This window comes from Eptatretus burgeri, chromosome 2 (assembly GCF_056783735.1).
Source record: "Eptatretus burgeri isolate ZD-2024b chromosome 2, Ebu_testis_v1, whole genome shotgun sequence".
NCBI classification, from domain to species: Eukaryota; Metazoa; Chordata; class Myxini; order Myxiniformes; family Myxinidae; genus Eptatretus; species Eptatretus burgeri.
In genome coordinates this window covers 44397265-44420375 of record NC_140962.1, presented here as the reverse complement: position 1 = coordinate 44420375, position 23111 = coordinate 44397265, and the positions used below count along the sequence as shown (strand labels likewise).

The window sequence follows — 23111 nt, the reverse complement described above, 5'->3', positions numbered from 1 at the left end:
CCAGACCAATAAAAGGGGGGAGCTCGACGCAGTCAAAGAGAAGCGGGGAGTAGCGGGGGGAGGAGAGCCAGTCGGAGTCAGAGTCGCGGGGGAGAAGAGCATTTGCCAGAAAGTTGCCGGAGTCCTGCCAGTTTGATCCAGCTGCGGTGGAGTCTGGCGAGTTCGTCGGAGTCCGGGTGAGGAGAGCCAGTCGGAAGCGCTTGGGACGACGGTCGACGGGACAGCGGCGGAGCTTGGTGGTGGACGGGTCACAAAGAACATCAACTCAAAAAGAGCAAGGACCCGTTCACTCCTCCAAAAGCATCACTGGCCAGGCCCAACCAAAGGCCGCGACGAGAGCCGGACCACCGAGGAGAACCAAGCAGCCGCTCACACATCTGCTTAAGTCACTCGGCCGCTCAAGCGACTGGGCGTTGCGACACGAGGGCCAGGCAGAGACACCACGGGTCATAGACCCGAAGACTTTTGAGCCGTCACCAGGGGCGGCCAAGTAACCTGCACGGCCTCTCGAGAGTCTTCGGTCATCCAGGCTCCGGGTTCGAATAAAGGCTCACGGGCCCATTTCTTTTCTGGGTTTTTGTATGAAAGTCTGTTCTGTGGTGCCTTGTCTTTGTAAGTAGAAATGATGGTTAAGTGCATGCCAGTACATAATTGAATATACAATCGGCTGTAGGCTTTCTCGTGTCATGTCCCCTTCCCCCATTGATTGCTTGTTTAAAAATAAATGCCCCATTGTTTGAATGTAAACCTTCTCGTTGCGTCTATTCCTTCCATGGCGCGTTCGGGAAATTAGCAGGCCGTTAAAGCCAATAAAAGTCTTCATTTGGGCCAACGGACCTTGGTGATCTCCGCTCGGGTCACGCACGGGACTGGCACGGTAACGGCTCGCCCCGCTCAAGGTCCGTTGAGGTATAAATTCTTGGTACTTCTGTCTGCGTGGATAATTAGGTATATCGAGATTCGGCGATTAACCCTAAACCACCTTTGACAGAGTATTGGCAATTTATGGTTCGTTACGGCACCCGTAGCGGTTTTCGGAGTTGTCCGGAAGCTACGACTGCAATTACGGTTTTCGGCGGACGCGCAACTCCGTTTGGGCCATAAGCGGTCGTGCGTGGGCCGTCGAACTGGCGGAATTCACAACAATATACTGACCTTCCATCCAGCTTGATGCTCTTTTTCGTCGAAGTCATCAGGGTCACTTTCTTGGTTAGTGTCTTGTTGAAGCTTGTTGGCCATCCAGATTCAAATTCCACCATCTGATGTCGTCCAATCTTGAGAGAATCATCAACGTTTACCTTGTCTGTTGCAGGAAACATAGTAGACACAAAAATTGTGTGTGTAAGTGCATTAGAAGTGAAGATACAGCCTAAAACAGAATTTATCGAAAGTCGGTGGTGGCCATTTTGTTTTTTGCCTCGAAAAAAAAAAAATCCTCAAGGGTGCGAGTCTGGCACCCGGCTGATTCTGATTAAGGATAGGTCAGAGATGATGAATCAACCAAAAACCTTCATAATGACGCTAATGGCTGTTTTGCCCTGAAACGGCTGTTTGGCATCGGGACTATTCTCCCAAACGTGTTAGTTGATCCAATTTGTACAGAAAACTTTCCATCTGTGAAATGCTGATAAACGTCTGGGTGTTTTTTTTTTTTTTCTGGAAGCTGAGACATTTCTGTATGGGAGGCACCGAGATAGTGGGCATAGTTAACTTTGTCATAGGTAAAGCACTATGGTATACACTCCTGAATGCAATACTATGTGTAACCACCAGCGTAGCCAGGCTGAGGCAGACGAGGCAGTTGCCTCGTTGCTCATTTCCTGAAATATGATCTGGCCTGAGCCCTCTGGCCATCTGAGCTCCCATTTTGAGCATTGAAATTAGCCAAGAATAGGTTTCTGGACATCAAAAATGCATTGGCTTCTGGGGGCCTTGAGCAGCCCCCAGACACCTCGCCGTAATGGCTTCACGCCTTTGGCGCTCACAACGCTGTGCCACGCGCACCGTCACATCAACCAAGTTCACCTCATCACTTTTGGACCTCTGGCTATGCCCCTGGTAACTCAAAATTCCTTTCTCTGGAACTTCGTATCAGGCCAACAAGAACGTTTACCATATCAACATAGTTATGTAGCTCATCCAGTAAGCTGATAGAGGACCATTGGTGTTTTGCAAATAGTTGAGGAAGTTTGTAAAATAATAAAGCAGATGTTGAAGTTGATAATTTTGTAAAGTTTCTTCATTGACTTTCTGTGAGAGGTCTTCTGCAATATAATTAACATCCCGACACTAGCCTAATGTTGCAACCCAGATTAGGTAGCATTCTGTCTGGTGGGTCGAGAGAAGAAGATTTTGGAAGGAATTTGCATGACCACCATTTTGACACACTTCAGATCACATGATCAGAATGGCCTCCGGAATTTAATATCAGGTCCATGTCCTAATGTTGTAACCCAAATTTAGATGGATTATGACTCGTGGGTCTGGAGAAGAAGATTTTTGAAGGAATTTATATGATTTTCTCAAAAATTGACTCAGTCGGCCATTTTGACACACTTCCGGTCATGTGATCGGCATGGCCTCCGCAATTTAATGTCAGGACCCTATCCTAATGTTGTAACCCAAATTTGGTTGCATTCTGCCTGGTGGGTTTGGATAGAAGACTTTTGAAGGAAGTTGCGGGACCACCGTTTTGACACACTTCCAGTCATATGATCGGCATGGCCTCTGCAATACAATGAACCTCCTGACCCTAGCCTAATGTTGCAACCATAATTCGGTGGCATTCTGACTGGTGGGTCTGCAGAAGATTTTGGAAGGAATTTACACGATTTTTCCCAAAAATTGACTAAGTCGGCCATTTTGATACTTCTGGTCACGCGATCGGAATGACCAGCAATTTAACATCCCAAACCTGGCCTAATGTTGTAACCCAAATTTGGGAGCATTCTGACTGGTGGGTCTGGAGAAATTTTTGAAGTAATTAACGAAGTCAGTCATTTTGACCAACTTAAAGTCATGTGACCAGAACAAGCTTTGCAATTCCTGTTACGAGTCATGAGAGGAATGTTGCTGCCAAATTTCAGCTGGATCGGCTCAGCAGTTTGGCCGGAGAGGTTGAAAAAGGAGGCGGATGGATGGACGGACGGACAGACAAACGGACGGATGAATGGGCGGTGCGTGTTGACAACGCCTTATCTGGAATCTAAATTCCAGATAAGCTAAAAACGAAATGAATTTTTCCCCTTTATATTTGTAAATTACTTGTTCAAAAATTTTCTCATCAATAAACAATCATTTGACACGCAAACATTGGACTATTCAGTCACATCATTATGTTGACACATGGGGTGTTGTGTCTAGTATACATAAATTTGCCATGCAATATCACAACCCTGTTGTTGGTTTATTGGTTAGTGTGGTAGGCTTGGGATCTTTGGGTCCTGATTTCAAATCCTGTTTAGCTGTTAAATTAATACCTCAGGCAGGGCCGGATTAAGGTCTTCGTTGGCCAAGGCCCTTGAGATTTTGTAGGCCAAATTCAAGAGTGACCAAAACGACGATTTTGAACATGAAATTTAATCAGAACAGACTGCGGTAAATGGCAATTTGTCCGGCTTTCAAATATACAAGTGCCTGTAAAATCCAATTCGACTTCGAAATTGAGAAACAAACGATACAGAAAACAAATTCGGAGGAATGTATGAATATTCAATTTCCACCCTGCTGAAACACCTTCTTTCATGCCTTTTGGTTGGCAAACGATGCGATCACTTCGGAGAAATCGATTTGCTTCATCAGCTCAGATTCAACACAAAGCAGAGCGAGCGTGGACACGCGCACCTGCCCCACGGTCTACCGAAGACAATTTTTCACGCACTTTGGTGTGCTGAAGGAGCGTTCACCCTCGCAGCTTGTAGCAAACATCGAACAATATATTCGGAGGGCAACAAAAATATTGGGGAATGTCTGTGTCAAATTGTTGTGAATAATGTGCTTGAGCATGTCCGATGCATCGATGAACTTGGAGTATTTCGAGCAAAGTTCTATTTCCTGAACAATGTCCATTTCAACATCAGCAGGGAACGCTGAAACCAGTTTCTCCGCTCTGCGAGAGAGTGTATCATGGTCGAGGCTGTTGGCCGTGGGGATGAATCCAAACAGATCCGTGATTTTCTGATAGCTCTCTCTTCTCCAATGGATTTCTGTCAGAAGGCGATCGAGTATAGAGAAGTAAGACTCAACTCTGAACTTCTCCCTGCCAGATTTTGGGGTTTCTTCTTCCTCGTCATTTTCGTCGAAGGCATTCTTTCGCCTCTTGACCCGACGATTATCATCAGCGTAAATGATGGACTCAACCATCTTTTGGCACGGTCCTGAAATGCATCGAATCTTTCATCATTTTGAAGCGACTCGATGTATTCATAGAGGGCATCATAATGCTGCTTAACCGCTCCGGCATCTATTCCAGGTTGTTAGAGACATCTGTTTACTCGATCAATGTTGCCAAGTAGATCAGACCAGACAGCACACATGATTGCTGTTTTGGTCAGTTCCATCTTCTCAGCCAATGCTTTGACTTCCAGTCGCACTGACGGAGTGTCTTTAGGGTGCTCGGCTATCTTCATTAGCGCCTTCTTTATGTCCTTGTAGCTTGCGGAAAACGCTTTACAAGCGTCCGCGCGAGCTGACCATCTCGTATCAGACTCGGACAAACATTTGAGTTTGATGGCACGTTCATCGAGTGACTTATTTTAAATGGCCCATCTTTGGGGAGATGCTGACAGAAAGTTATACACGGCTTGAATAAGTCCGAAGTATTTGACGGCATCCAAGCAACTCTCTGCGCAGCGACTCCTTCCAGATTCAAACTGTGCGCAGCACATGGTACCCACTGAGCCAATGGATTAATTTTACAGACTCTTGCTTGTACGCCTGAATAGACACCAGACATGTTTCTTGCATTGTCGTATGACTGCCCTCGACAATCCATGCGATCAATCCCATTGGCTTCCAGTACCTCTTGCAATTTTCCAAACAGATATTCACCATCGTGATGCTCAATGACGACGTACTGTAGCAACCTTTCGACGGCGCTACCATCTTGCATCACATATCGAAATATTACCATCAACTGATCGATATGCGAAACGTCTGGCGTCGAATCGATGTAACACCATAATATGTAGCATCTTTTATTTCTCGCACGATGGTAGATTTCACTTTTTCAGCCAGTAGTAGGATAAACTCGTCGCATATTGTTGATGACAGGTACGATACACTTCCCTTTCCATTGTTCCCATACACTTCATGATGCTGGGCGAGAAATGGATCGAATTTTGAGACGAGTTCAAGACAACCAAGATAGTTTCCATTGTTAGCACAACCCAGCTGCTCGGTCGTGCCCCGGAACGGAAGCCCTCTTTCGGCGAGGAACGATATTACAGCGACAATTCGCTTCAGGACATTAGTCCATTAAGCTTCCTCGTGAAGGTACCGCTGTTCAAATGATGTGTGAATCCTGTCTGTCACCTTCATTTCGAGCGACTTTTTGATTGCGAGAATATGGGCAGTCCCATGCTCGTGCGACGCAAGACGTGCAGAGGCATTCTTCCAATCATTGAATCCGATTAGAAAATTACTGTGATGGCTTTCGTGATCATCGCCGTCGGGACATAAGAGTTTGCACACGTAGCAGTAAAGTTTACCATTTGATGGAGAAAACAGCATCCAGTCCCTGTTCACCATTTCCCCGTTTGAGAGTTTCCGCTGAAAGTGTTCGTGCCGAAAATACCGTGTTTTATCTGGATACACTCGGGCCGTAAACGAAAAATCTGCGTTCCTATCTTGGCAGGGAGGATTATGGATGAAATTATCCACGAGTTCTGCAGAAAGAGTCCATTCAGCAGGATCAGGATTGAAACTACGAGCTGCAGGACTGGCTGCAGTTGTTCCAATGCTTCTCTCGTTGCTTGATGTGACGGTGTTGGTATCAGCTTTCGAAATGTGATGCATGCGAGATTACTTGATCCCTCGACATTGACATCAGAAGACTCTGCATGCGCACATTCCGTTTGCTCATCTCGACTCTGGTGAGGTGAAAAAAAATTTCAACATCGATCCAGACAGTCTTTTTGTTTCTGTTTCACAACCCTTCTTTTTGTTGCGTTTGCAAGTACCACTTCTGTGGTGCCGAATATATCCGTCGGCGATAGTCAAGAATAAACCAGAGTTGGTGTCAAAGCCACTCAATGCTCGCCTGTTCATACATTTATCGTTTTTAAAAGACTCGTCTAATAATTAATATTTTTTATAAAGCATTGCAGTGAAGTCTGATCCAAATAATTTTTAAGCAATATATGTATTTGTATTTTGTAATCAGTAACAAGAGCGCAAGTGAGCACAATATACGCCCGGACAAGTAGGTATATACAGAATTGTGCTACTACATGGAAAACAGCATCCTGGTTGCCATGGCAACCACTTTAGATGACGAACGGATGTCGCGACACACCGTCTCCACAGTCTGTACATATGTACCAAATATGAAACATGAAAGTTGAAAACTTTGGGAGTTAGAGTGTGGACAGGAACGGACGGACGGACGGGCAGACAGACAGACAGACGGACAGACGACCGGTATATATATATATATATATATATATATATATATATATATATATATATATATATATATATATATATATATATATATATATATATATATATATATATATATATATATATATATATATATATATATATATATATATATATATCGGGTGTATAAAAAAGTGTGATAGATAAAAACATTAGAAAGGAAAAAATAACTTGCACCAAAAACTTTAACATTTTCACGCTCACGCTCATGCTGACGCTGACGCTCACGCCGGGGGTATCGTTATAGCTCTCTGTTCTTCGAACAGGCGAGCTAAAAATGACAAATAAGAGCAAAACGAAGAACTGCAAGCGTCAGGATGCTCGATAACTCACAGGAAAGTGAGAGGGTGCCAGTATGTTCATACTCAGCGCGAACGTTACTCCACCCATCAGCCAGACGATAGCGGCAACGCCTGTGATTGGCTGATTGTGATGTGATCACATGGTTCCCACGCTCACTGTCGACGATCACTGTCTGGCAACGTGCCAGCCGCCTTCGCTCACGGTGTGTACAGCCTTCCTGCACATGTCGAGTCACATAATTAAGACTGAATTTTTTTTTTTTTTAAACGTCGTCGGAAATTTTTGTAGGCCAAATATTTTTCGTTGGCCAAGGCCCAGGCCTCACGGGCCTAGTGGTTAATCCGGCCCTGACCGCAGGGCGCTCAAGGTCCTCCAACATCCCCCTTCTGGTAAAACTACCAATATCACGAAATCACTGCTCACCTTCACTCTTTTATTCCTCTTTTTCCCCACCTTTGGAATAAAGTCCCTCACTCTATTCAATCCCATTCTTCCTTCCAGGCCCTCAAAACAGCTGTTCACCACCACCTCTTATCATCCCCCATCCAAATCCTCGATCTTTTCTTCCCCCGATAATCCACCCAAGTCCACCTCCTTCAAATTCCCTGCTTTCCTTCCTGAAAGTCCATGTAATGTCCATCTTCTATTCCCCATGTTCCCCGTCCCATCCCTCTCCCTTCCACAGATCTCCTAATGTTTCTGTTCCCCACTGTTTTGCCCTTCCCACTCCCGCCCATCTTGTCTCATGGGCCCCCCCCCTTGCTGTGCGTTGTGTGTTAGCGCTCACACGAGCCTTGACAAGGTATACAAAAAAACAAAAAAACAAAACAAACCTGGTGGGGTTGACTCAGCCTGTCCTTCTGAGGTTGGCAAAAAAATGAGTACCAGCTTGCTGGGATGATTGAGCCATTTGAGTATCCTGTGCTGGTGTGTTGAGCTGTCCAGGATTGTGCCCAATGGCTTAGAAGACTGCTTTGGCAGCACTGATGCTCTGTGCAGAGTATGGTTCTGATGGATGGAATATCACAACACTACAATATCACTATAACCAGGTGTAATTTACTGAGAGCTACTCATCTGAAACTGCTACCAGGAAAAAATGAATTTCTCAAAGATGGAACTTTCAAGCAATACCAATGAACCTTGGCCACCATTTTAGTACGAACTGCCCCCTGTACCCAATGGACTATGTACATAGATACATCGCATATTTTTCCTGTGAGGGAAATGGCCAATATTCTAGTCTTATATTTTTACCTTAATTTAGTAGACTAGAAACACTCGCTCCCTATGGGAGCAGCTTGGGGGGTGGGCAGAGGGAGGGTTATGTGTAGGTTCATTTCCGCCTTATCATGTGGATGGGAGTGGATTTAATATTATTATTATTATTATCATCATTCTTTAACGGCTACAATTATTCCCATGGTTGGCCTGGGGAAACTTGGTCTCGGTCTTTCACGAACCAGCTGGCCAGGCCTCATGTTTGGCAAAGGTTAGAGCAGGAATTTGAAATTCGTACAGGATGCTAGTGATAGCTCGCCTACTCCTTGCAAAAGACACAGATGTTTAATGTCCTCCAACTTAAATTATGCTGGCAGACGAAACGCCAAGTTTAACATTCATCCAAGGAATGGCACAGATTGATGAATCACCCTGCCTGTGAAATACTGGCTGACAGTTCATAGCTAGGTTAAGATTCAAACTCAGGCTGGACAGCTACAACACTAGTGTGTGTTACAAATGAGATTATGCGTTGAATAAAGGTCACAGTTTGACTGTAAGGGTGTCAGGTGCAATGTTGCACATCATACTTGAAGCCAGAGCCAGGTGAAATGACATATGAAGCCCCAATATATTGTTACGGGTCAGGATTCGAGGCTCGCCACGAGGGGAAGCACTCGAGTTCCTCTCGAACGTCCGGTCCTGAGGCCACCAGCTGCGGATAACTCCGTGGTCCGGTGGGTTGTGTCAACCATGAGTGCCGATTGGTACCGCCAATCCTGGCAGGTTTCTTACTATTTTGCACATAACCTTTTCCAGTGCATTGGCAGTATCAAGGGTGGCTCATATCTTCAACACATACTTGCCTTATCTTATCTAATCAGATGCAGCCAAGCGAAGCTGCCAAGTATGTACGGGCTAACGTGTAGAGCCAATCTGTGGCCAGGCAGAGTTACACTGAAAATACTACCTAGCTTAGACACTCTTATACTAACAATACAGGTGCCACCAGGATAATTTCACGGAAGAGTGGATCAGAGAGAAAGAAAGGAGAAGTACGAGGTGGTTGTGACCTCTTTGGCTCACTGAGCAAGGCTGATGAGCCTACGCTGCCCATTTGCTGAGGGAGGGGTAAAATATGAGGAATACAGGTTGGTGTCTAAGGTGCGCATTGAGCAGGTGCAAATGAGGGCATGGGTGAGGTGCGAGGAGGAAACTGGAAAGAGGTGTGTATCTGTGAGGTTACCGAAAAGAATGGGTCTTTGGGACATGCCCTCACCGAGCTCCTTTCACTTCCAAAGCAGACAATTGGAAGAGAGACAGAACGTGTGAGGAGACAACTTAACTTATGTGTGTGGTGAGAGATCCTTATGTGTAAGGTGTTTATTTGCCTGGCTCTAATGAACACGCCTTGCATAGCACCTGGATCACTCACTCATCCAGCGTTCCATCCCTCAAGCTGTTCCGCAAGCTCCATTCCATTCCTTTTGCCATGTACCACCAACCAAGCTAAAAAAAAGATTTCCTCACATCTGGAATGCATGGCTTAAATAGTTGCTCGGTGAGGGTGGAGCTTCATGCACATCAAGATAGCCACTCGGGCGTGGTGAGCGGGATTTGTGGTGCGCCCATTGGTGCACACCCATTTCCTCCAGTGTTGGCATCGCTCAAACGACGTCACAGTTGCGAACATACCGGCATAACCTCCTGGACGACCCATGCTGCGGATCTTCTTCACTCAACATTGGAGCTGGCATTTCTGGCTGCACTTTCCCAGTGCGAATGTGTGCTGGCTTCCTAATTGTCATGACGTGCAAGTTGAGCGTCAGTGCTTTGCACAAGATGCTAATAGCGATTAGCGCACATTTGCGCTTCATGCTACCGACATATGACCATCCAGGTCTGAAGTGCCTGCAGCTGGTACATTGCGCCATTGCTCCCGCTGCTCCGAAGGCGGCGGTGGGCCTTTGCTGTGACTGTGTAGTGATTGTGATTGAGGTGGTGGTGGATGAGGCGGCGTGACGGGTGAGCTGTGGCTGAGGTGGTATGGTTGTTCATACTGTGGTTGAGGCATCGTGGTTGTCGAACAATGGCGAATGTGTATAGCGAGCTTGTATAATGTTTTAATGATGTGGAGTGATAATACAGGTGTGTAGTGTGATCATTTAGCATTTGTAGATGGAGTGTGGTGAAGGTTGAAGTAATGTGTCAGTTTGATTGTGGTGCATGATTCAAACATGGATTTGGTGCACGTATGGAAATTAGCTGCACGCTGCTTGTGCGCGGTCATGTGAGAGAGATTTGTGTGCAGGGAAGAAAGTGGGAAAGAATGGGGAAAATCCGACTTAATCCCCCACAACGCATATTCATCCATAAAACCTATTACACATAAGGGAAGGGCCCTATCTGAAACAAGTAATAATGAAATAACTCAGGAACCGGTATATGTAATGTGCCATTGGTTTGGGGTCTTGGTTCTCAGAACCGTCCAAATATGATACATATAAACAGAGTGTAATTTGTATAATTTCCATTGGAGGGTGCGGAGGGATAAAATTGACAGTTATATAGGTTTTTTTTGTTGTTGTTATTTCTGAGTTTTACAACTTACAGGCTATACAAAGCAATAGCAACGTAAAGCTGAAAAGTCACATTACCATTAAAATATGTTGCTAATAGCAGGGGTACCCGGTGTTGCTAGTCCCTCCTCCCACCATTTCCTCTCCCTCTCCTTCCCATCCCTCATCCCACCCCAACCCTTCCTCCTCCAGACTCCCTCCCCTTCCCCCTCCTCCCACACCACCCCATCCCTCCAGACACCCACCCCACCCCTTCCCCACTCTCCTGTGCATCTCGACAACATACAATACATAGAACACATTACTAATCCACTGGCATTTGCCTGTAGCCATTCATACACAAATTGTCTTCCACTTTTCAAATCGACCCTGCCCCACACAGCCCCTGATTAATACGGCCTGCTCGTGAATAGGCTTAATGCTGGTTTTATTATGGCCTACCCCTTCATCCATGCTGCTGGGACTGCCTTCCTCATGAAATGCTTCTTTTTTTTTTCTTCAGCGGGTAACTCGCCGGGTGAATCTTCAAGTTGGTTCTTCTCTGGTTGTTTAAAAAAAATCTGCACTTGATGTTTGCTGTCTCTTCATTTTTCTTTTCCTGTATGCACATTATGGAGTAAGTTTTTTTTTTTTTTCAATGTCAGATTGAAATACAACAACGTAATGACGATGACATCGTCAAATTTCATTGGTTAATTGCCTGTGCTTCGTCATGTGCAGTTTTGTCAGGCAATAACAACAGATAAGTGGATTCCCATCCGATCCACTTTATTCCGCCTCACAGCATGATCCGGATCCAGTGAAACCAAACTCCATTGTATTTTATTTAAATCATGTTTACCATGATGTCCTGCTAATCTTATACATTTGTGTGGTTAGAGCAAACATTTTAAAAATCAGTTCATGCTCAAAAAGGATGTGGCGTACATTTATCATTTTAAAATGTCAGATGTTAAAATTTCACCAATTCAATCACTATTAACACAAAATCTTTTGATGGGGTGGATAAATTTATCCCCACCGGGGATAGCAATTTCAAGTGCATTGCCAGGGATTAAAAAAGAAAACAAAAACCCAGAGCCAGGAAAAACAACCCCCATCAAATCACACCTTGCATATAAGCAATCCACAAAAACCTATGGCTCGAAAAATCGGACAGGCAATGGGATATATCATTCATGCGTAAAGACTCATTTGAGCACCTTACCTGGAGGCCTAGCAATTTGAGATGGCTCAGATCCGTCAGTCTGTGAGGAACGTGATAAGTCTGTGGGGAACAGAGCCGTCACCCCTGAGCAACGACGAAACTGAGCAAGAAATGAAGTAAGTCAAAGACGAGGAGCAAGCAAAACAAAGAAAGAAAAAAAATCTTCTCCCACAAGTACCGCCACCAACCTCAAGGTGCTTTTTTTCTTTGACTCATCATCCATGATTTCTCGAGGAGCTTTTCCTTCACTCTCCTTCTGCATACCAGGAGCTCTGGTGTGCCCTTACTCTCGGCCTCTCTTCGCACTATTTCTGGGAGGAGTCATCCTCCAGGCCAATCCACTCATAGGGTGGCCCCAATAAAAATGAAGGTAGATTACCTCTTCCAGGCTCCACAGCACACAACGCTGCCATGGCTGCCACACACTGGCTATCCAGATCGCGACGGTCCTATTAAAGCATGTGTGACACTTTTCCGTGTGCCTTTTGTGAAGTCTTCACTTGGCCTCACCTGTAAAAAAAAAAAAAAAAAAAGAGGCGTTTTTGCTGATAATAATTTTACCCTGCGCCAGTCGAGTTCGTGGTTTAATCCGTCGTGCGAGCGTGGGGTGCTGTATGGTGGAAGGTTTGGCCTAGCCGGATAATTTGGGGATTCCCTTTAACCATTGTGGCTTGGTGGCAGCGTCGGGATACGATTCCACGCACTCTTCACCCCGGAGACGGCGATCGGCAGAACGTCCCTGTTACGAGAGCCATCTTCGAACCTCACAAGAACAATCGCACCTCACAAGAAGGTGAGCGGCCAACCAGCTCACTCTGCAGCTGTGTCATAAACATCGTCCGTACAACGTGCCCGTCGTCAAAATGGCCACCACACACCGTGCACCGAAGCAGTGGTCACTTAGCAAGAGTGAAACGGTGAACTCGTTTGAAAATTGGAGACGATTTTCTTTATATTTTGTCACTCGATCCCAACTTTGCGCCCTTCCTCACTGAGGGCGTCACCTGGGAGAAGAAGAGCAGAGCGTTCCCTATTCGTCGACTTGTGGATGATGGTGAGGATGTCCCCGTTGTGCAGCGTCACACTGCCCAACAGAAAGTCACCGTACTGGAACTTATGCTGGGTCAGATTGCAAACTACTGCCCTGTGATATCCCGCAACACCATAGTCCAAAACTCCACATCTGTAGTCAACATATGGCAATCGATTCGACAACATTTTGGATTCCAGTCGACGGACGCACACTTCATTGACTTTGCAGCGATACGCCATAACCCCGGAGAGCACCATGAAGACTTATACCAACGCCTGATGGTGTTTGTGGAGGATAACTTGCTTCGACAAGATGGCGGCATCTTCCACCATAACCAGGCGATCACGGAAGATGAGGAATTATCTCCCTCGTTGGAGAACTTTTTTGTGCTCGCATGGCTTCGCCTTGTCCACAGTGGACTCCCCGGACTCGTCAAACAACGCTATGGAACTGAACTCACGTCCCGCACTTTAGCCTCCATCAAACCGGAGATATCCCAGGCGCTTGACTCACGATTAGATGAGCTCCATGCTGCTGAAGATACAACGTCCTTGCGCACTTCAACGTCTCGACCACATGTCCCCCACCCGGCATCGTTCCCATCATCGTCGAAACCTCGTCAAGTCTTTTCGGGGACTCGTTCCAACAACCTTACGAAGTCCTGTCCCCTCTGCAAACAAGTACGCCACACTGATTACGGTCATTTCCTCAGTGAGTGTCCTTTCCTCCCCGAACGAGATTGTCGGTACATCGCCAGAGCACGCCATGTGGCTGACATAACTGAAGAGTCAGACGACGAGTCTGGAGACAAAACATTTGCCCATATGGACAAAGTAGTTAATAACATAGACTATACAGAACCGTCCACTATCTTGCGTGTCCAGACTCGCCAGTCTTCATATCTGGACACCTTCCACGGCCACCACACAACCCGAGTTACCATCGACAGTGGGGCCACAAGTAACCTGATTCGTGAGACAACTGAAAGGAGGTTTGGAGCCAAGATTCAGAAGAGTGCACAGTCCGCTCGTCAGGCTGATGGGTCTTCCCCTCTTCAAGTGGTTGGTGAGACCAGACTGACACTGACTCGCGACGGAAGGGAATTTCAGTTTGAGGGCCTGGTTGTCGAAAATCTTGACGTAGAGGTACTAGCAGGAACACCTTTCATGGAGTCTAATGACATCTCAATCCGCCCTGCGAAGCATCAAGTTATCCTGGGTGATGGCACCACATACGTTTATGGTTCTCGGGAAGGGATCCTTAATCGCCATGCAGTACGCCGAGCTTATGTCGTACGTGCCCCACCCGACACAACTACTCTGTGGCCCGGTGAGTTCATCGAAATGGTCCTTCCATGTGACATGTCGAATATCGACTCAGCGTTCGCACTCGAGCCTCGCACGAATGCCCCCAGTGGAAGGTCGCTGCAACCCATTGAGTACTGGCCCCCACCGAGTGTCATCCGTAGCCTCAGCGGGAAGGTTCGGATCCCCAATTTAACTAACGAACCACGAGTTCTCAAACGACATGAGCAATTTTGCCAAATCCGCCCTGTGTACATACCCGAAGAACACCCAGATGACTATACCGAGACCAGCCCCCCCTCCCCCAATTAAAACGCACACTCACTTCACTCTCAGGACACTCTTCGACTGTCATCCTCGACCCTGACAACATGTTCGCTCTTGACACATGATTAAAGTTTTGTGCCCTTCTTGAAGAGTATGATGAAGTGTTTGACCCAGTGTTCCAAGGCTACAATGGTGCTGCAGGCCCCTTTGAAGCTGTTGTTAACATGGGCCCCGTTCAGCCTCCACAACGCAAAGGCCGTCTACCACAGTATGCGCAAGATATACTGCGTGAAACTACAACACAAATTTGATGAACTAGAAAAGCTTGGAGTCTTTGCTGACTCCCCTGAGGACATGGGGATGACTGTATAATACCTGAATCCTTCATTCTTGATCAAGAAGCCCAGTGGCGGGTTCCGCTTAGTCACAGCCTTTGCTGATGTAGGCCAATACAGCAAGCCCCAACCCTCTCTCATGCCAAACGTAGATTCCATCCTCCGCAAAATTGCTCAGTGGAAGTATCTAATTACTACCGACCTTACGAGTGCCTTCTACCAAATCCCATTATCTCGCCAGTCCATGAAGTACTGCGGTGTAGCCACACCCTTCCGGGGAATATGTGTGTATACCAGATCCGCTATGGGTATGCCTGGATCAGAGACGGCACTCGAAGAACTCATGTGTCGCGTCCTTGGTGATCTCTTCGAGAAGGGGACCGTCGCCAAACTCGCTGACGACCTCTATTGCGGTGGTGAGACATTGGACGAACTTCTCCAGAACTGGAGAATGGTGTTGCAGGCTCTGCATAAATGTCAACTTCGCCTCTCTGCTACGAAGACAGTTGTATGTCCAAAGAGCACCACCATCTTAGGATGGATCTGGTCTAATGGTACTATCCATTGCCATGTTACAGGGACCTGTCAGAATAAGTCAATTTGTTACACCTGACGCTGAGGAGGTAACATATGTAATTTATAGAGAGGAGAGTCAGCGCCACAATGGTTATAGGGAATCCCCAACGGATCTGATCTAATGGTACTATAGCCCACACGGTGTGGCTACACTCTCTACTTGTTCGGCTCCTGAGAAGGTCAGGGGAATGAGATCCTTTATCGGGGCATATAAGGTTCTCGCTCGTGTTATCCCCAACTGCTCCGCTCTCTTATCCCCCTTGGATGATGTTGTGGCTGGATGCCAATCACTGGACAGAGTTGTGTGGACTGATGAGTTACATTCTGCCTTCCACAGAGCCCAAGCCACTCTTTCGTCAGCTCGTACAATTACTCTTCATCGTCCAAGTGATCAGCTATGGATCGTGACGGATGGTTCTGTCAAAAAACACAGCATTGAATCAACTCTGTACATCACGCGCAATGGAAGACCTCACCTTGCGGGTTTTTTTTAAGCGCAAAGTTACGCGGACGCCAACCTACCTGGTTGCCATGTGAAGTGGAGGCCCTTTCCATTGCTGTATCAGTAAAACACTTCAGTCCCTTCATTATCCTATCTAAACATCATGCATCCATCCTCACTGATAGCAAGCCGTGCGTACAAGCAAATGAGAAGCTTTGTCGTGGCGAGTTTTCAGCGAGCCCTCGTCTATCCACATTCCTGACCACCGTCAGCCGTTATCAAGCGACCGTATGACACCTCGCAGGATCCGCCAATGCCCCATCTGATTTTGCCAGCCGCAATGCACCAGACTGTACCGACACCTCCTGTCAAATTTGTGCATTCATAAGACGCGAGGAGGAGGCTGTAGTCCTGCAGGTGTCAGCCCAAGACATTATTTCCGGCCAAACTAAACTGCCCTTCACCAACAGAACTGCCTGGATAGCAGTTCAGGCAGAGTGCGCAGACTTAAGGCGGACTCATGCCCACCTGATTCAGGGCACCCGCCCATCGAAGAAAACAACCAACATCAAGGATGTCAAACGTTACATCCAGGTTGCGTCACTTTCCAAAGATGGCCTAGTTGTAGTCCGTCGGGACAAGCCCTTGTCCTCGGCATGTGAGTGCATTATTGTCCCACGTCAGGTAGTCAATAGCTTACTAACTGCATTACACATTCAACTGGATCACCCGAGTCGTCATCAACTCAGTTCTGTGATTCACCGCTATTTTTATGCTCTTGACTTGGACAGCGCAATCGATTAGGTAACCTCGAGGTGTCACCAGTGTGCTGCATTGCGCAACATTCCTCATACCATTACCAAGCAGTCCACTGGAGAACCCCCTGGTGCTGTTGGTGTATCCTTCGCACGGATATCATCAAACACAATCACCAGCTAGTTCTTATATTGCGAGAATGTTCCACTTCCTACACTACATCGTGCATTGTGGAGAATGAACAACACATCACTCTCCGCGACAACTTGATCCGCTTATGCATAGAGCTCCGGCCATTGGATGGACCACTTGCTGTCATCCGCACCGATCCGGCTCCCGGCTTCACACGTCTGGTCCACGATGAGCTTCTTAAACATCACCGGATGTGCATCGAGATTGGTCGCATTAAAAATCCCAACAAGAATCCCATTGCCGAGAAGGCAGTTCGTGAATGTGAAGATGAACTTCTACGACAGGAGCCGATGGGAGGACCAGTAAGTCCACTAACCCTCACACTGGCCACTGCCAGTATGAACTCACGAGTTCGTGCACGGGGACTCTCGGCCCGAGAGATGTGGTGCCAGCGGGATCAGTTCACCAATCAACAAATCCCTTTCTCGGACTTACAAATGATACAAGCCCAACACCATCTTTGTTCCATTAACCACCCCCATAGTGAGAAGTCGAAGGCACCCATGGGGTCCGTCAAGCCCAATGTGTCAGTGGAAGTTGGTCATTTGATCTATTTGTACTCTGATCGTAACAAGTCATGCGCAAGAAACCGCTAACTCGTCTCTGCCACCGATGGCCCTGGTGCAACATACGTAAATTTGTGGGGTCCCAATTGAGGAGTGCAGCTTATCGGGTGAAAAAGTCTGAATGCTACAAAGTCCCAGACTACTGGAAGGATACGCTCCCACTCCCTCGCAATCGGGGATATGGTGTTGCACAACAAACCGAGGATGTATGCCTCCAACCAGCACCAAAACCACCAGACCCCCCATTCATCCCCTATGAGCTGTCTTCACCTGCCGACAGTGCTGAATCCTTCCCAATCCCTAGTAGTCAGGTACCAGATCTAGGTTCTGATGCATCCCCGAGGCTTGACACCTGTAGACTTGGTTACTCCAGAGCCATCGGCGACACCTGTGAGGAACATCCAACGGTGTCCCCAACCGTCTGGACACCAAGACGCTCCAACCGTGTACGTTACCAGCCCAAACCCTTCAAGGATTTTATTTTGGATGCTTAGAGTCATATTGTGGTCACAATGCTTGCAGAGACTGTCATGGGGCAGAATAATCCCCGAGACTGGAGGGCAGTCTACCCGGTGATTGTCTCAGTATATCTGACTGACTGGTGCATGATTTATGTGACCTCCTCCAGGTTAAGTGACCATTGTCCTTGTTTAACTTTGTGTACTCTGCCTCAGTATTTGAAGCCATGTACTGTCACCTACTTTCTTCATTTATAACACCAAGCATGATAGTAGATAAATGACCTCGTTTAAAAAAAAAGTGTTTACGTTATGAAAAAAAGTGGTAGAGTACGTGGTTTAATCCGTCGTGCGAGCGTGGTGCATGGGGTTACTGTGCAGGGGTGCTGTATCGTGGAGCGTTTGGCCTTGCCGGGCACGTTGCATCGTGTGTATTATTAAAGTTGATTTCAACCTCACCAAGACTGGTGTTTGGCCTCGGTGCTCCGTTGGGGATTCCCTATAACCATTGTGGCACTGACTATCCTCTCTATAAATTACATGTTACCTCCTCAGCGTCAGGTGTAACAAATCGACTTATTCTGACAGGTCCCGTAACATGGCAATCTAACTTATTCAAATGACATGGACCACACCACACTTACCACAGACTAGCTATGGACCCCCTTCCCCCTTTTTACACGTAACACAGCCCCCTCCTTGGAACCTTTGGCTCCTGCCAAGGTTCTCTGTTGGGAACCCAAGATTCTGGTCTTAGCAAATTCTGGTTTTATAGTCACACAGCTAATGAAACAGAAGACCAAGAAGGAACCCGAAGAAATAAAGAGCAAAGATGGAGTCATCAGGAGGAACCTGGAGAGGATTCGGATTTCAGCCGTGACTTCCCAACCCTCAAACCCATCCAGGCACAGCCAAGTGAGCCTTACAGAAAATTATCTGCAAGAATTCACTTCTCCTTAGAGAGATAGATAACGAAAGAGAGGAATAGAGGGTAAAGGAGATGAAGGAGAAGAAATAGCAAGAATTAGAATGGATAAAGAGAATTGTGAAAAAAAAACATTAGAAAGAAATGTGAAAGGAACAAGGAACAAAGATGTTGGGAAGAAGCTGGAGAGATAGATTTCAGCAGTTACTCCCCAGGCTCAAATGCAGCAACATGTACAAGCTACCAGAGATCTGTAACTTACCAATTAAAGTAGAGAGGGCTGTGGGAGGAGAACCGCAGCTAACCTTACATAGTCTTCTTCATGCTCTACCATCTTTGTTTCAACAAAACGCACAGCAGTTATGTGCAAAAAATTTACATACAAGTTCTTCAAAATTTCGAACTGCTGCCCTCTGTTGAAAATGGTATCTTTAGGGCAGGGAGAGAAGATGGCAAAAACAAAAACAAACCAAACAGGCCTACCTTAACCCACAATTTAACTTGTCCAATTCAAACCCATCTAATTGACCACGTCCCCTAGTGGATGTCGCCTGCCCCAGCTGTCAGCTGAGTCCAAATGCCTAATTTGAAACTACCTGTCCAATTTCACAGGCTACCTGCCATCCAAGGCACATATATGCCTGGTGTTGACTTAATGGTTATGGTGGTGAGTTTGGGATCCTAGGATCCTGAGTTCAAATTCCACTGTCCTGTTGAATTATACCAGGTGGGGTTGACTCCACCTGTCAACCTTCTGAGGTTGGCAAAATGAGTGCCAGCTTGCTGGTATCCTGTGTCAGAGTGGCAACCTGTCCAGGATTGTGTCCAATAGCCAAGGAGACTGCTTTGGTAGCACCAACGCTCTGCACAGAGTATGGTCCCGATGGATGGATGGATGGATGGATGGATGGATTGCAAATATCAAGCCATATGGGCTTATCTTCCTATTCATGTTCCGATTGGTGTTCAAAATATAACATTCATTTTAAATAAGTCGTTCACTCAATCATAAACTGATTATCATAAAGCGATAAGATGGACAGACGGATGGACACACATGAACCAATTGCTTAACCCCGCTTTTTGCTTCACATGCATGGGGTCATTGCCACTCGGGAGCCCGTTCAATACCAGCAGCGCCTGCTGCAACCAATCTTCCCATGTATCACATGCCAATCAAAACCCAAAACCGTTAGCATGCCAATCTCTTCCCAAACTTAGAGCCCATTAATTATGGTGGACCACCTATGGATGGTTATGCGTGCCTCTCCAGGCCTTCCCGTGATTCCAATTTCACACCATAACGTCATAACACCATCATCCGAATCCGTTGACAGCTTTTTGAGATATCTTGCACACAAACAAACAGATAGGGGTGAAAATATATCCTTCGTCCACCTTCCATGTGCGGAGGTAATAAAACCACAGTAACTTTAACATCGTTTTGGCATCCGCCAAGGTCTGAGACCTTGGGCTCAGAGCGGTCTGTGTTAACGGACCCATCTGACGGGAATGTATATAAATATATGGGACAACATCAAAAGATATAATGCTAAACCAGAATAGGATTGTTGTGTCGTATTGTGGCATCGTAATGTGGTGTCATTCCTATCTTGTTTGGTTGTAATTTTGAGATTTTATCCCTTAATGTTTTAATATTTTTCTTAAAATGTTTTTTTTTTCTTTTCTTGAATATCATAGAATCGTTTAGTATTTGCAGTGTTGGTTAAGTAAAGTCGAGAGGAATGTATACTGGGTTGATTTTCAGTAAAAAACACACATGACATGCAAATCACTGCAGGTCAGAAACAGTCATTGCTGTTGGACAATGATTGAGCTGAGTGGATGGGCAGGGATTTCCCAGACTAGTGGAACTATGCCTAAAGAAGTTATCACTTTTGAGCAATGGGAAGCCAAGTGGTGGGCTGCTGAGGTGTGACAAATGTTCTTCAATGGAAGACATAAAAGAACGATGACTCGTGAGACATCAGGGACATGTCAAACTTCTGCTCTGACCGTGCTTTGTCCCCCCACACCCCCGCCTCCCCCTCAGGCTTATGAAGGATGCACAAGGTCCACCAACAACCCCCTTCAGATGAAACTCCAAAAATCCAGGATCACTGCTCACCTCCACTCACCCGTTCCTCTTTTTTCCTGCGTGTGGAACCAACTTCTACATTCTCTTCAATCCCACTCTTCCCTCCAGGTCTTCAAAACAACTGTTCACCATCATCCCATATCTTCCCCCATCCAAAACCTTGATCTTTTTTACCCCCATTTATCCACCCCAAATGCACCTTCTTCAAATTCCCTGTTTATCTTCCGCAAAGTCCCTGCAGTGTCCATCTTCCCCCCCCGTGTACCCAGCCCCATCCCTCTCCCTTACACAGATCTACTAATGTCTCTGTTTCCCACTGTTTTGTGCTTCCCTCTCCCACCCCTCTTATCTCCCGCTCCCTTTGTTATATTATGTTCTGTATGTTAGCTCTTTATACAAGCCTCGACAATGTATACAATTTTTTTTTTAATGAATATACCCTGCTGTTGTGTATGTCCCCCTCTCCTTCCACTGTTCCTTTTGTTCTATTGCATCCTGATCCGTGCAACGTCTTACCTCCTCCATGAGCCTCGATTATGTATGTTAAGAAAAGAGACAGAGAGGACATTGACAGAGAGAGGAAGTTTACCAAAGACAGGGTATGCTTATGAAGTGGCTTCGCTGGGATCACATTGCATTGTGTTGTACTCAGCAGAGTTCTCTTTTGATATGAGGCCTTAATCAGAGAGTATGATGTTGCACTTAAAGAATAACTGGCTTAACCAGCTGCCACTCGACAACAATTGGTCATCAGAGGGCTTGGTGGCCTACATTGCCATCTGGCATGAGACCACCAAGTGCAGTTCCGCACTGCTTATGTATGGCAAAGAAATGTGAGCTCAGGTTGAATTGTTGCTCAAGAAGCTATATGGAGACCAAAATCAATGACATAATCCAAAGTTTAAATGAGGAAGAGAAAGCCTTAATCATGGGCCAGTGACTCATTGGTGCCAGTGGAAGAAAGAACCGTTTAAAGGGGGTGGGGAGAGGATGGAACAATATTCCTAAATGAGTGAGAATAAATAGGTGTGCATAAAAAGGGAGCACTCCAGCATAAGTGCCCTGTCCCCAAAGTCATAACCCTACATTACCTGAACTGGCTATCTTCACTACCAGCATTGAAGGTGCCTGGGCTTTACTGTCAGCCATTCTACCTGCCTACCACAAAAAAGTGGAGCTTAACTTTTATACATTTCTTTGGAAAATAATGGTGGGATGATTGTTTTTTGTGTGTGTGTTTGGAATGTATCTCACCCTTAAAAATGCTAAAATGTACACTTGTGCAGACCTTATGTTGGTAGATAGGGGGTTGAGCACCCATGTTTAGGTTAGTTAGATGGCAAATTTGTCTTGTGTCTTGGGCCACCCCATAGACATTGAAGTCTGTACCTTTCCCTTTGTGGTGGACAACTTTATGCAGTTAGGAATGACTCCAATATTGGAAGCATGGAGAAAAGGGGGGACGATGGGTTCCTGGGATCTCTTTGAGTGAGCAATCTTGGAGACATTTCATGTTTGTCCATGTCTGGGTTATGTATGGATTCTGCACAGGTTTATACACAAATCCTTCCTGGCAAGAAGAGTGATGTTGGCCCAAAGTTGGCAAGGGTTGAAATGATTTGTTGGAACGTTGGGCCAACATCAACCTGTTGGCTGGGTGTATATCCACATGCTGAGTTGATGGAAAGAACTAGTTTAATTAGAAAGCCACAACATGTTTCCAGAAACTGGTTTCCTACCATATCCCTCCCCCTCCTTTATAGACTTAAAAAATCCCATTATTTACCCCTCCATCTGTACACATTCCCCCCTCCTCCTTCTTAGACTTTTAAACTCCCCTTATTTACCCCTCCATCAGGATGGAGGCCAAGGATGAGCACAGGCAGGAACTACTTCCCATTTCGACAGACATAATATCAGGAAAAGATGCTGAGAAAAAAATGAAAGAAGACATGTTCATATATAGTATTAGCAAGAGTATCTGTCCCCAGTGACGGGAAAAGTTGAAGTTAATCTGTCGATTTAAATAATATTTTGTGGACTATATAAATGTCAATTTTGTTGCACTCTTGGTTTCACTCAGAGACAAAGAGCTTCTTATACTGCTAACTGCAAAATGGTGGTGCAACTTAGGGTGGCAGAGGTTGGATTTGTCTCAAAAGAGAGAAAATATCCAGGTTGTGAAATAA

At 46.1% G+C, this 23111-nt stretch overlaps 1 protein-coding gene and 2 long non-coding RNA genes across 3 annotated transcripts in view; 1 reads left to right on the top strand and 2 right to left on the bottom strand.

Annotated features, from left to right (window-relative positions):
• Positions 1-1177, bottom strand: part of VWA8 (von Willebrand factor A domain containing 8) — a 321146-nt gene extending 319969 nt beyond the window's left edge. Inside the window, exon 1 of the mRNA XM_085869177.1 lies at positions 1156-1177. Within this exon, the coding sequence (XP_085725303.1) occupies positions 1156-1162 (7 nt within the window). The 5' untranslated portion in view covers positions 1163-1177. The remainder of the gene's footprint in view (positions 1-1155) is intronic.
• Positions 1178-11029: 9852 nt separating this feature from the next.
• Positions 11030-12329, bottom strand: LOC147031942 (uncharacterized). Its single transcript, XR_015054988.1, has 3 exons — positions 12159-12329; positions 11971-12030; positions 11030-11361 (listed from the first exon to the last, which is right to left on the bottom strand). It is a non-coding gene; the product is annotated as an uncharacterized LOC147031942 (long non-coding RNA).
• A 228-nt stretch (positions 12330-12557) lies between these two features.
• Positions 12558-23111, top strand: part of LOC147031941 (uncharacterized) — a 10926-nt gene continuing 372 nt past the window's right edge. The window contains exons 1-2 of the long non-coding RNA XR_015054987.1: positions 12558-12763; positions 20878-21030. This is a non-coding gene — a long non-coding RNA (uncharacterized LOC147031941). The remainder of the gene's footprint in view (positions 12764-20877; positions 21031-23111) is intronic.